This window comes from Ambystoma mexicanum, chromosome 1p, assembly GCF_040938575.1.
Source record: "Ambystoma mexicanum isolate Mex_15411 chromosome 1p, UKY_AmexF1_1, whole genome shotgun sequence".
Taxonomy (NCBI): domain Eukaryota; kingdom Metazoa; phylum Chordata; class Amphibia; order Caudata; family Ambystomatidae; genus Ambystoma; species Ambystoma mexicanum.
In genome coordinates, this window is record NC_090921.1 from 1,216,464,970 (window position 1) to 1,216,479,471 (window position 14,502).

At 42.2% G+C, this 14,502-nt stretch overlaps 1 protein-coding gene across 4 annotated transcripts in view; it reads right to left on the reverse strand.

Moving 5' to 3' along the window:
* Positions 1 to 14,502, reverse strand: part of LOC138452040 (B-cell receptor CD22-like) — a 926,478-nt gene that overhangs the window by 88,147 nt on the left and 823,829 nt on the right. For all 4 annotated transcript variants that reach the window (XM_069604949.1, XM_069604947.1, XM_069604950.1 and 1 more), the window contains 2 exons: positions 8,043 to 8,085; positions 6,226 to 6,338 (listed from right to left, as the gene is read on the reverse strand). In XM_069604949.1, coding sequence (XP_069461050.1) covers positions 6,226 to 6,338; positions 8,043 to 8,085 — 156 coding nt within the window. The remainder of the gene's footprint in view (positions 1 to 6,225; positions 6,339 to 8,042; positions 8,086 to 14,502) is intronic.

A 14,502-nucleotide genomic window follows, 5' to 3' on the forward strand; every position in this document is an offset into this window, starting at 1 on the left:
CTGCTTTCTTCCAAGCCAGGAATCACTCTAATAAGCTGACAATCAAGGAATTACGTTGTACAACCAATTTGTTAAACTGATAAGCAGAGTATCACTGAAGTACCCCATAAACCTTTCTCATTACTATGCGCTCAGGATTCGGGCCTAAACTCGCATGTATTGTATTGTATTGTAATTGACATTTGTAAAGCGCCTTTTACCAGAAAAGGGAAGAACTCTCGATTGGTTAGCTGATCTAAACTGCACTCTTATCTCAGTAGTAAATTCACCTTGCGCTTGGTCTGATCATCACACTATCACCTTCAACACTTAGCCAATTACCAACGCTCCAATTCCAATATCGCACCACCAACCTGTACTAGAAACAAAAGAGACATAACCAGAGACAACCTTCTCCCTCACGTCCTACCCTCTCTGAACAAGGTATTATTATTCTGCTCAGACCCTACAGTCCTTCTCGATACCTATAACGACACCATCCTCAAAGCAATGGATGCCATTGCCCCGGTTTATAGTGAAAGGTTCAAATACAAAAGGATCGAATGCAATACTTTTGAACCAAAAGGATCTAAAAAAAAAAAAAAAAAATGAATGCCCATTTTTTTAAAAAAACATTTTTTGGGGAGGTACCCTCCAGCCTCCATTTTTGGGGGGAATTACCACTAATATTTCATATACGAATCTCACAAAAAAATACATTAAAAAAACACATTCGAACATTTTTTTTCTCGATCTATTTTGTTTCGAACAGATTGCATTTCGAAACTTTGTATTCGTAACTTTGACTGGACACCCATTGCCCCTATCAAAACCAGGAAAGCAAACCACTTGCTCTCCTCATCTCGTGGTTCACACCACGTTTGAGGGTCCTACGCAAAGAAAAAAGAAACTCTGAAGTCCGCAGGAAAAGTCACCCTTCCAATGTCAACAAGGATAGCGTCACTCTACTGTAAAGGGGCTATTTTCACAGCTAAAAAGGAGACTTACAACAAACGTATCCTGCAAGCCAAATCCAACACAAAAGAGCTTTTCAAGATCCTCAAAGAACTTGAAACTCCCTCCACTCCTCCTGACAATTGCAGCAAAGACAGCACATGGTGCTGAAACATACAAAAAGCACTTAATATCAACATTCCAGGCCAAAATGAATGTAAAAAAAGTAGCCTCCAGTACAATTCTCAGCTCAACTCCCTCCTTGACAAACCTAATCATACTCCATGTACCTATGAACCATTTAGCTTCTCACACCTAACTATCCTAGAGGTAGAGAACATCATCAACAACCTCAAACCCTCAAATTGCCAGGGCGACATTTGCCCTGCTCCCATCATAAATGAGGCATCCCATGAACTAGCTCCCTTCATCACAACACTGATAAACACCCCATTTAGCACGGGCACTGTGCCAGACAACCTGAAGGACGCGTGGGTCATCCCCCTCCTCAAAAAATCTACTCTTGACCCAAACATACCTACCAATTACATGCCTATCACAACAGTGCCGTTCCTGCTAAAAATCCTAGACTGCGCTGCTTACTTACAGATTCAGGACTATCTGGAACGTAATAATCTCCTCGGCCTTAGACAAACGGGCTTCCGCCCCAAGCATGGAACGGAAACAGCCCTGTTAGACTTAAAAACGCAAATCGATGACCTGAAAGATACTGGCAAGATCGCCCTCCTCTTGCTATTAGATCTTTCGGCCGCCTTCGACCTGGTGAACCACCAAATTCTGTGTCGACATCTCGAAGTAGCAGCCCACTTCTCAGATAAAGCCACTACTTGGATGAGATACTTCCTGCCCAATCAATCAATGAGGGTTTTTTCCCCCTCTGCCTCAGCCATTCCCTCGCCAATCCTATGCAGTGTCCCCCAGGGATCCTGTGTCTCCCCCACGCTTTATAATGTGTTCACAAAACTGCTCTTTGATATCACCTACACCAACTATGCGGATGACACCCAGATACTCATCCCTATCTCAGGCGACCACGCAGCTGACACTAAAGCGCTAAACGAGGTGTACCTGGTCATTCAGGCTTGGATGGCCCAACACGAGCTCTGTCTCAATGATGACAAGACAGAGCTCCTCATCTTGGGCTTCACTAACCGATTTAGCAGATTAGATCATTCATTCAAATCCTTTGTCATTGATGGCAACCTCATCAAGGTCACGAATGACACCGAAACCATAGGCATTTACCTCAACTCTGCCTTATCTCTCTCTCTCTCTCTCTCTCTCTCTCTCGACAAACTAATGCTGTGGTCTCAGCATCTGCATACACCTGCAAACTTATCACTGCCTGCCGCCCATTCAGCAACACGGTATACACGCATTTCGTCGAATGATTTTACATCGTGGGACTTTTCATCGCCAACCCTTTCATCGGTAAAAACTTTTATTTTTTTACTTTTTTATGGGGGGGGGGGTGTTTGGTGCGGTTTGGGTTATGATTATTTAAGTAAGAAAAAAAAAGGAGTTTTTGGCGATGAAAGGGTGGCGATGAAAAGTCCCACAATGTAAAATAATTCTGAAAAATAACGTAGAACCCAGCAACACAGCAAACTGCATTATTTTCGCCAGAACTTTAATCATGTCTAAGTTAGACTACTGCAATGCACTCTATCTTGGAACCAGTCACCGAAACCTCAGTAAGCTTCAGGTCGCCCAAAACAATGCCATCAGGGCCGCACTGAACTTCCCCAGGAACCAACATATATCGGACACCCGACGCAACCTGCGCTGGCTCTCTGTTTCACAAAGAGTTGCCCTCAAATCCTTGGCCCTCATTCATAAATGTCTGACTGACAATGCACCTCCCTACCTAGCCATTCGGTTCTCGAGGCAAACCTCAAACCGACCACAAAGAAAAGCCCAAACTCACTGCCCATCTATACCCAGATTTAAAATTCAGAAATCTGGAGGGGCTAGTTTCCCGGTACTTGGCTCGAAACTCTGGAATCCCATGCCTACCTCTCTTAGACAAGAACCCTCCTTCTTCACCTTCAATTGCAAAGCCAAAGCATGGCTAATGGACCAAGACTCACACAATTTACCTCTGCATCTCCACTAAATCTCGGATTTACACATTCACTGTAATTGCCTTGCCTGCTTGTAAATATTATAAATGTACTGCAGATTTGCTGGTAAATATTTGACGTTCTACTCTGCCTATTATCTCTGTATGTATGATTTTTGTGTGTAACCTAAGATATGTGCCTAGATGCCTATGGGCCAGGTGCGCTATATAAATAAAGAAATACAATGCAATTCAATACCATTGGTATGGTCCCAACGCGCTGCTGTTTGAATGCCCTTTGGGGACCGAAGTCCAGGTATGAGAAATTCTTCAGAGGAGTTTAGAAAGAGTATGTGCCAGAGATGTCATTTCATCAAAATGCCAAAGGTAGAAGAAGTGACATCACATGACCCTTGACCTCTGATGACATCACAGGAAGTTATGCCATTTAACCCCACCTCGAAGTGAAATAATGGGAAGCGATGGTACATGACCTTTCACCCCTTGACAAAACAGGAAGTGGCATCACAGAGGATCGTTCCGAAGTACACTATGAAAAATATGGTTACAATATCACTGTAACGTGATATACATTTCATACAAGAATGAATCACCATATGTATCGTTAATATCAGTGTGTATAGGCCCATATCACCAAATTACTGTGAATGCAAGCAGACGTCCAAGGCCAAATGATAATGATGTGTTATTATACAACACTTACGATTAAACCCTTTATATAGAACAAATATACATACAATATCACACACATCACTTAAGCGAAAGCTCAATCCACTGAGCTATCTTACCGACTATAGCTATTTTACCGGCTATAGTAAAATTAGCAATTACATGTCTGAATGTTCTCAAAGTCAGAAAGCAAATTACACTCTGTAGTGAATACCATTAAACTGGTAACTGAGATTTAAAAAAAGGCCAGTTCCTCTGCAGGTCTGGTGCAAAGTTGGCCACATGTGAAACCTGCGTAGATCTACTTATCAGGCTTCAGAGGTTGGCAAAATACATACCATTGGGAGGTTTCATAACTGTGTATTAAAGAATTTAGAGTAGTGCAGGAAAAGCAGGTCAATCACACTGCATCCAGTACTCTGGGCACTCGTTACTTCATACATGTAAACAAACACCCTGAACAGTATGCCAGGGAGACAGGAAAGGTAGGCACATTACAACAACACATTAATTGTGGCACAATGAATTCAATGACCATTTTATGTGCTATGGTCGAACATTTCTACACTGTACACAAGCTTTAAGGCACAAGGATTTTGTCACGTGACCAAGTACACCGAGATGGAATGTCTTGTGATGATCGTAACAGAGAAAATGGCAGAAAAAAACATGCCATAACTGCATCTTGCAAAAAGCAAAATACATAGTACAAAATGGATGCTTATTCTACTCTAAATGCTTTTTGGAAGTTTTTGTCTGCATTGCGAATTTGAGGTGTTTAAGAACAGACTAAATCAGTGACTCACGCCCTGAAGTGTGCCTGAAAGAAACCTTTAAGGAGTCTAGCAATTATTGTATAGAATTCCAGAATGACAAATTAGGTTATTCCTATTATTTCTTATTTAGTGTCACTGCTCAACTTGTGCAACCCCCTGTTTTTCTTTTAAGAGGCCTGAACAAGAAAACCAGCCACTTCGTAAAGAAAGAGCTACATGGCGCTGGCCACGTAGCTCTTTTTGAAAACAAAAAAAAGCTTTATTTTTATTTTAGGGGTAGCAAGGGAGACCTCAGGGGGCGCAAGAGAGGCCTCAGGCCCCCTTATGACGTCCCTGGTCTGTGCATTTTAGACAGTACGAACATAGGTAGGGGTGGCCAAGTCCCAGCTAGCTAACCACGTCGAGCGGGAATGTGGGTGAGTGCGGAGAGGTGGTGCAAAAGCAGGAGACTCATTATGTGTGCAGCTAGACGGAACGTTTTGTTGTGGCTGCTAGCTACATTCTTATTGCAGGGGTGTTGTGCAATGTGTCTAAGTAGTAGGATAGCAGATGCATGTGGGCGAGTGGCCGTCTCTTTTAGCTATCTTTCGTAAGCATGGAGTTTGATATGTACCCATGTGTCTTGGCTGGTTTCTTGGTTTCGAACGGGCAGCCAGAGTTAGCCCTACAATGCATACACTCTGATAATCATCTAACGCTACACCGCGGCTGCGCTTTAGCAATGCCTACATGTCAGTACATTGGCTAAACTCTGATGTACACCTAGATTCAATACATTGGCAAGACACTAGTATTCACTTAATTGGCAACACAATAGTAGTCACTTAGATCCACTACATTGGTTACACTCTAAATGCACTTAAGTTTAATACAGTTGGCTACACTCTGATATTCACCTAGATTCAATACATTGACTGCATATTAATGACCACTTAGATTTGATACATTGGCTACATTCCGGATGCACTTAGGTTTAATACATTGGCTGCACTCCGAATTTCAGAATGTCGAATGTTATTTACAAGGATACCAATTCACCAAAAGCCACCTCATTTTATGTGCATAGATTGAGGAAAGGTTTTATTTACAAGAAGTATCACTCACACCAGGACTTTCTAGTGGCAGGACAGCTGGCTCTGATCAGACGTAAAACAACATTACTGAGTCCTAAGGTCCACACAAAAGGGGGTTGGGCCATTCAGAATTGAACATTTCTGCAGGAAGGATGGTGTATAATATTCAACATTTAAATTTGGTTTAGAGATCTGTATCAGAATGTCTATATATGTGCCTATCATCAGTGAACCATGAAGAAAGGTATCTTATCTCCATCTGCCAGTGGTTATATTCACTTCTACCATAAGGTGCAAGTATATATCAGGCAACATCCTTTTTCATTTCTTGTTTACATTCTTTGTAGAGACGTAATGTATTTTGAGTTATGGAAACATGCAAACGTCAATCACTAGCCGCTACTGCTTCAAAAAGATCACATGTGCTGATCTCATAAAGTAACTAAAAGACACAGAATGATTTTAGGGATCATTTCAGCTTTTAATCCATTCCCAGTTGCACCATTCGGTCAGGAATGTGGTCTCGTCATATTGTTTAGATTCAAGAAACAAGCCAATGTTGGGCTTGAACTGTTTCTGGTGATCGTCTGAAATGGTACATACATTAGCGCCTACGTGAACAATCAGGTATGTAATAGAAATTCCTATGGCCAACCCTCATTCCATGTACCTTTTCACAGCAGCATATGTCACAAAATCATCACTCGGAACAGATCGCCGCTGAGTTCGTCGCTGCTTTGAATGGTCGATTGAAACATAAACAATATCCTCTGGTATTCTTTCCTGTTAGAAATAATGAGAGGGAGAGAAGATAGGATAGGATTACATATGCCAGATACGTAGGTCTGACCTGCTCAAACCTTAAGTGTAATTCAAACAAGTGCTCCTTCAGCATCTCACTGCATGAGAGGGAGCGTTGTTTGCAACAGGAGAGACAGGCCGCCAGTGCACGGAACTCACACATCCACCCCATGCGTATGCAAGGGTCTGGGGTGCACATATTCATTGGACACCAGCACCCACGTGGATGGAGAGCAGAATCATAACTCCACCCCTGAGGGTGTTCAGTGTTCATCGACAGTCAGAGGCCAGGAACGCCTGTTACTGTCAATAATGTTTTTACATTCTCAAACTTTTTTCAGCCCAACCGTCCTAATCATTCATCAATGCACTGGTGAGGCCCATGTAGGGTAGTGGGGCATGACTACAAATAGAGCAAACTATTTGTTTTCGAGTCTGAGGCGTCCTGCTTTAGGAAAAGAAAGACATGTTTCTATCAGAGAAAAGAAAAGACTTGCTACTGAAGAAGCCTTATAGACTGTCCTACTCACACATCGACCAACTCAACGGCACACTTCTACATAAATGAGCTATATGTAGTTCCATTTCTGGTGTATGACCTCACCTCATTAGCAATATTGTTTTCATTTTTCCAACACAGGTAGGCCACTCGCTAGAAATAAAAGATTTGTTTTATTCTTGATTTAATATCTGCCCAGGGAATATTGGTTTCTATCAACAGTGAAAGCAGATCTTCCAAAACACCTGAGAACCAAGACCACTCTTAGCGTAGGTGAGCAGGTGGGCATATCCCACTTGTATGACATGTTCCATTGGTGCTCAAAATAGTTTTGCCAAAAGCAGAGGGGTCAGGGAGAGGGTTGCAGGAGTGACCTCTGCAGTGAAATCAGTCATAGACTCGGTAGACCAGAATTGTCCCGAGATATTTGTGGGTGACAAACGTTTTCCATGGTTAACACGATTATACATGGGTCACAGTTAAGAAAGTGATAGTTACTGGGTAACATGCTGTAAACTCAAAATTGATTAATTTCTCAAATGCACATCATATTTATAATTAATGCATGTTAACCTTTGAAATGCCACTGATACCAAAGCCCTATAGTTTACACTCAACTTTGAAGCAAGTCGTAGCTCACGACATATCAATTGCATAAATACACAGAATCCCTTGCAAAAACTCCAAGGTAGTCCAAAATGTGAGATTTTTATGATCATTGTCAAACTACTACTTACTCTGTGGTTGCTCTTTAAATGGATAGGGAATTAAAATGGCCATGAACGATGTGCATCATGGCTTCCATCAGTGGATACATCCATTACATTAGAAACATCGTTTGATTTTAAAACCAAGGGCGCATTTAAACGTGGTTATAGTTGATGGCAAATATGCTTTTGATGATTAAGAGTTGGACCTCAGATGAAATTTGACAGGAAAACATTGTCAAATTATCACTGTTATTTTGTGATGCATAAGTTTACAATCCTACATATTCATTTGATTAAGTACATTCAATGATTTTCCCTGCTGATTGAAATGTGCAGGCAAAGGTGTATTGCATATATGCACAATTGAGACATTTTAAGGAGGATGTCATGAATTTCACTTCCACATTAAGAAAATATGCAATGTAAAAGCAGCAAAATCTGGTACCATAGTGCCATGGAAACATCAGCTGTACTTACTGTGGGAGTTTTTTGGGCCTTTTCTTCCTTTTTCCTTTTCCAGCTGTACTTAACAAAAACAAAGAAAAGCATTGATACATTACATAAAAAATATTGGATTTCATTAATGTGACTAATTTCTCATTACAAGAAAGTGCCGACATATTGGAATTCATCCTACAGAATGATGTGAGATGATTCCCACAGAACGTTTATAAGGGCACCTAGTAGCTCTGATCTAAAGTTGAGTAGGTGGTATTGCAGTGCTTTGCTAATCGAAATGACTGTTCAATGGTAGTTGCGTTTATATGGAGTTGGTATTCATCGGTAAATCGAGCCCATCACGTTTCTGTAGTACCCTTGGGATGTTTCAAGTGATATCCGTCAGATAAGAGCGTAACTGAGAACATTAGCCTGTGAGACCAAAGGTCTATGTGAATGTGTTCTGCGACATTACTATCCATAGGTCCTTTTCTACACAAAAACACATAGAACCCACAATACATTTTTGCTACCCAGTCGTCAATCTTTTGCATTAAAGGACAGGGACATCATTTCACCAAAACGCCAGGGGTAGCGGAATTGACATCACATGATCATTTACTTCCTGCTGACATCACAGGAAGTGGTGTAAATTGACCCCACCCCCAAGTGACACCACAGGGCGGGATGGCAAAAGGCATTCAGATACTTCAGATGTGTCTAGCACCGTGTTTCAAGACGGTCTCATTTCAGCCAGATAGAAGAACCGAGGCACAGAGGGAGGCATGATTTCTCCACAACCACACATTTGGGGAATGTAATTTTCCAGATTCGACGTGGGGTCTATATGTAAAACATACATAATGCAGTATTTGTAACAGGGCAACCAAAATCGCTAATGCAGGCTGCAGCTAGTGTATCAAACATCTATAGATCAATGGAGACAGAAGTAAGCATTATCTGTGGCGGCTCTGTGTTAAACACGCCAAAAAAGCACTGACCTGGGGAGGTGTGCACTGCTGTTTACCCCAGAGAAAAATGCTGCACGAGCAAGGCCTCAAAATTAAATTGTTGCCCAGGATTTAGTATTAACAAAATTCCCAGGTTATAAATGCATCTATGAGTCAGCTACCACTAGATAGAAGAAACCTATTAAACTGGTCTGTGTGCACACAGGGGAGTGCACCTGATAATGTTATCTTTGCTGGAGTATAATACTTGGGAAACGTTCTTTCAATATTCCCAAGACCCCCCATAGTTTGTTTTATCTAATTGTAATACTGGGTGCAGGAGGACGTAATGTAATATTGCTGCACACATAAATCCATGGCACCACACAGTTATTTTAAATTGAAAACACCAATGAGTTGCTTCACACCCAGGGAATGACTGGCAGACTTCAAGGCGCGCACTGCACACTAACCCTTTGTTAGACCCAATTATGCCCAATGGCGTAGCACAAAATGTGGCTTCTCCAATGTGAGCCACGCTGTGAGGGGCCTCCTCTCCACCCCCCCCCCAAGCTCCTTAAAGCACAGGGCACACCACATCACGGTTTTGTAGGGTGTAGGGTAAATCATGAAAAAAGTACAATAGATGCAATCGCCAAAAGTGCACAGGGCATTTGCCAATGCTTTATCATGCCGGTCCCTGCAATATATGCCAGTATAAAAAACATTTTCATGCTGGCTCCACCAACATATGGTAGTATTCACATATAAGACCATACTGATGTTCGCATTAAGATGTTTTTTGTATAGTATCATTACTGGCACTGGGCACAAAATTGGCTCTGCCAATATTTGCCAGTACTCCTATGTAAGAACATACACCTGTTGGGTTGGCCATTAAAATTGACATGTCGCAATATGAAAACCTCTCCAAATTGGTTCCAATGTAAGCCAGTCAAGACCCATAAGATTACTTATCATGCTTGATTCATCATAGATGCTCAATTTATAAAAAGTCATGCTTCAGTAAAACATATACAGGCTGCTACACTAAAACATCAGTCTCATGAGGTAACACAAATTATCATGCTTGCTTTTTTAAATATGCTGAGTAATACATGTCATGCCACAGTAAGCAATGGCTAGACTGACTACACCAAAATGCCAGTCTAGCTAGGTAATGAAACACATGAACTTGGCTCTGCCCGAAAATACCAGTAAAACATGCAAAGTCAATAAAGGATGTGGCAAAAATGCTCCAGTGATCCCCAGTCTGCCACAGCCTTACACACACATGCATCCCCTTTCACCCACCAGTCACTCACCCATACATCCCCTCTCACATTCACCCACACAGGATTCACCACACAGGCACACATCAAACCCAACCCTGAACATTCAAACACACACTACCACATTCATACTCATTCACCCATCAGTCGCACTCAGACCTTATTTTACATCCACTCATTGCATTCTCTACACAGGCACACACCCAGCCACCCTGAAGAATCAAAAACACATCATCACATTCATACTCATTCACCCACCAGTCACTCACACCTTCTATTACATCCACTCATTGCATACTCTGCAGAGATACATACCCACCCACCCAGAACATTTAAAAACACACATAACATCACTTCTCATTCGCCCACATACATCTGACATGCACTTCACACATGCAAAATACACATGTTTTAAAAAAAAAGACTTCTAACCTTTTTCTTGCAGCTTTGGTCCGTCCTGCCAGGCCACCCGTGGCTCCTCCGTTCTTCTTACAAACAGGAACGAGGAAGCTGCGAGAGCTTCTTGGTTCCTTTATGTGAGCTGCGAGGAAGCTGAGGGAGAATGGGGTTGGAACTGAATGTGGCATGTGACATGTGCCACATGTCACGTTCAGCTCCAACCCCTACTGAGCGTCTCCCCGGAACAGCATTACCCTGATGTGGGAAAACTGGGCCGGGGACCCATCAGGCAAGATTATGTTTTCTTTTTCTTTTTTTTGTTGGGGTCGCAAGGAAGTCAACAGTGGGTCGCTGCTGAACCCTCAATGTCATCGCTGTTTAATGAACAGAAATGATTTTCTCAAATTTAGAAAGTGATTTGGCAGGATGAAAATATAACTGAGATTTGCTATGCCCAGTATACTTAACTTCTGTCCCCTTCATAATGTTAGTGTAAAGTTTACAAATCAAACAAATACAATTCTGATGTCAGGAGGAAGTGTTTTTAAAAACAAATTCGAAAGCCAATATTGTCAACTATTGTATGGCAGACTTATGTTTACATGTACTTTCCATGATATGTAATTCTGGGCAACTGAAAATGAAGCAGCAAATATGTCAGGGGAAGGGCTCCTGCAGAAGCCAGATCAACAACTGAGCCAGGGAAGTGGTACATCTTGTACAAGACAGATTTGCAAATCCTGTGGTGGAGAATTGCAGTTCACAAATCTGGCCACAATTGACATTAGATCAGGAATATTCAGAGTACTTCCACATTTTTCATAGTTCGTTTCTTGTTTGCTGATTTTTGTAGCGACAGTCCTCTCTTCGGTCATGTACTGATCTGGTGATATGGCGTTTTTGCATCTTTATGTCAAATTATCCCAGGGATCAGTAGAAGGGATGTGAGTATATGGTACTTGAGACATACAATCCTGAGCTGGGCCTGCTGGTTTTTCATTTCTTTCTGATAAGTTTAATCTACAGAAGCTCGCAGATGTTCATAATCAGAATGGATTTGGTAAGTGGTCAGAAGAGCATTGTCCCGTTTGGTTCAGCTTCCTCTTCTCATAGGGAGTCATCCATAAGTTCAACATACATTGTTCAACTAAGAGTGAATGCACAATGTATGGTTATATAGGGATTGTTGGAGTAGAATGAAACTCAACATGTAATCAGGAGAGTGTATCCATACAAATTGTTGGTAGCAATCTAAACATAGGGAGCCACAACTTTGAAACTTTGAAACTTCACTGGATATCTTCCTGGGTTTCACTCAGCTGTGGAGGCTTGCAAAGGAATCCAGATAACATTCAAATACCCAGTAAAATCTAGTCCTGGCTCTGCAGACCCCACACCGTGGAGGCATGACCATCTATGACAACATTTCTATCATGCCCACACATGTCGGAACAAAGGATAGCTGTTGGAGTCTGGACTGCATTCCATATAGAAAATCCAGTAAGGGACATTGCTGCATAACAAGAACAGTAGTTGATAGTGTGGAAAATAGTCTTAAGAAGTCCCTGCTGAGGGACAGAGATGAGGGACTAGGGACATGTATGGTGACAATCTCATTCATCTGATGAACATTATTGACCCAATATTCTTTTTTGGGCATTAGTAGTGACAAGTCCAGATGCACAGTTGACATGTCAATGAATAGGTTTTGAAGATAGAGAAAATTGTGAAAGTTGATTTTCAATCATCACAACAAATCAATACATCTACATCTGGAAATTAACTAAGCATGGAAGAAAACTCTGGAAAATCAGTGTGTGACAACCTGAACATTAGATTGCTCATTTCTAAGTGTCCCATCTCCAGGGTATAGCGACCTGTTCTTTCTAAAGTCATAGCCACACTGTAGATTGTGACCAGTCAGTTAAGCCCAGGCAGATACTTTTGTGCCGTTATACCCGCAAGGAACATGAAGACTTTGGGAATCCCAGACCCTGATAGGCTCTCGAAGGGGCATATCACCGAGATCCTGGATTGGGCCCCCAAGATTGAGGCTTACCTGGAAAATTCAGAAAACCAGTTGGGGAAACAAGCTGTACGGGTGAGACAAAATTACTTATGCCCTACAGGAGTACAAGGCTGATGCAACAAATACTTAGATGTCGTCACTTTTCCCAGAGGGGGGACCCTTTCCATGAGGCAAGGGAGGTGAGGCTGCTACCCGATAGTCCCCTTGGTGGTGGTACACAGTGGGAGGATCTCCTGAGGAAAGACTCCTCTTCTAGGGACAAGGATGAACATCTAAGGGGAACGTGGTATAACAACCCTCACCTAATAACCTACAAACCTCCCTATTCTGTAGACTCCAAACCCTTTCCCTGAACTTCCCATGTGTCTCTGTAAATCTGAAAACCTAACTACTGAGACGACGAAGAGTAGGGACTACCTAAGGAGGAACTATTATACAGGTGCTTAGTGGAGGAGGAGGAGGTTCGGAACAATGAAGAGCACCAACAAGAACCTAAAGGAGCAGTCTAGTAATCTGTGCTCATTCACAACAAAAAGGAATGAAGGACTTACAATATGGTCGAGCCCTCCCAGGAGGATGGAGTAGTTCAGCTCTCGCAAGATGAAGTGAGAGGAATATGGCAAGTCGGCATGGGAAGAAAAAGCAGCTGTAGACTAGGATGCTGTCACAAGTACAAAGCCGTTGTGAGAAGGTCCAATGCTAAGTGACCTAACGGAAGGCAGGTGAAGCAGCAGAACAACTGGAGGAAAAGTGGAGACCATGTGGTGTGAGGCAGATGTGGGAAGGGTAGAGCATCTGAAGCTGCATAGCCGCCGAAGAGCGAGAACCAGAAGCGTACAAGGTGACCCAAAACCCCAGAGCAGACCAGAGACTGATCCCGAAAGATACAGGGAAAGATGGGTGTGGACACATGAAGGTCTTGCGACTCAGGAGGCAGTAACCCAATACCTTATATCAGTATTTGGGGAAGGATAAAACCCCCTGATTTAACATGAGAAAGAGCGTACCAGGGGAAGGGAGTCATTCTCTCGGCTTTACAAAGTATTAAACTTTCTGACACAGAGCATTAGATGATCTGCAACCCGCTGGTTTGTTTGTGAAGTACTACAACAAGGGGAAGGGAGTAATTCCCCCTGGTGGAGAATTTACAACCGGAACTGTGCCACCAGGAGTGCCACCAGTAGTAGGGAGTCATTCTCCTGGGCCAAGAACTTTGACACAACTGTTTAGTTTAGCTATACGTGTAAGGGAAAGAGATGGGGACATTTTGACACAGGACAGTGGACTTTTTAAGTTGCTCAGACAACTTGACAGACCCATTAGCACTTTAGTTGAGGCAGGGAAATCACACAGTGGACTTTTTAAGTTGCTCAGACAACTTGACAGACCCATTAGCACTTTAGTTGAGGCAGGGAAATCACACAGTGGACTTTTTAAGTTGCTCAGACAACTTGACAGACCCATTAGCACTTTAGTTGAGGTAGGGAAATCCCTCTTAAGAGTTGGGGAAAGTTAGGTTTGTGCCTTATTATTTTGACAAATAAAAGTCTATAAATCACTATGCCACCTGTGTGTCAGTCTCCTCCTGCTGCACCCTTAGATTGAGTAGTAGCTAAACCGGCTAGGCAGCCCCCTAATGTCTACAATTAAATAGTGATCCCAGTCAAAGATACAACAGTGCAAACCCAGAGATATACATTATTTGCCTTTTTTGGTAATGTGGGCTGAGAAAAGTATATGCTCTCGCAATTGGTGTGAATACCAAAATATATCAACCCAAACAGCTAAAGATCACAGTTCCAAAATAAAAAGAAATGTCCAATAAATGT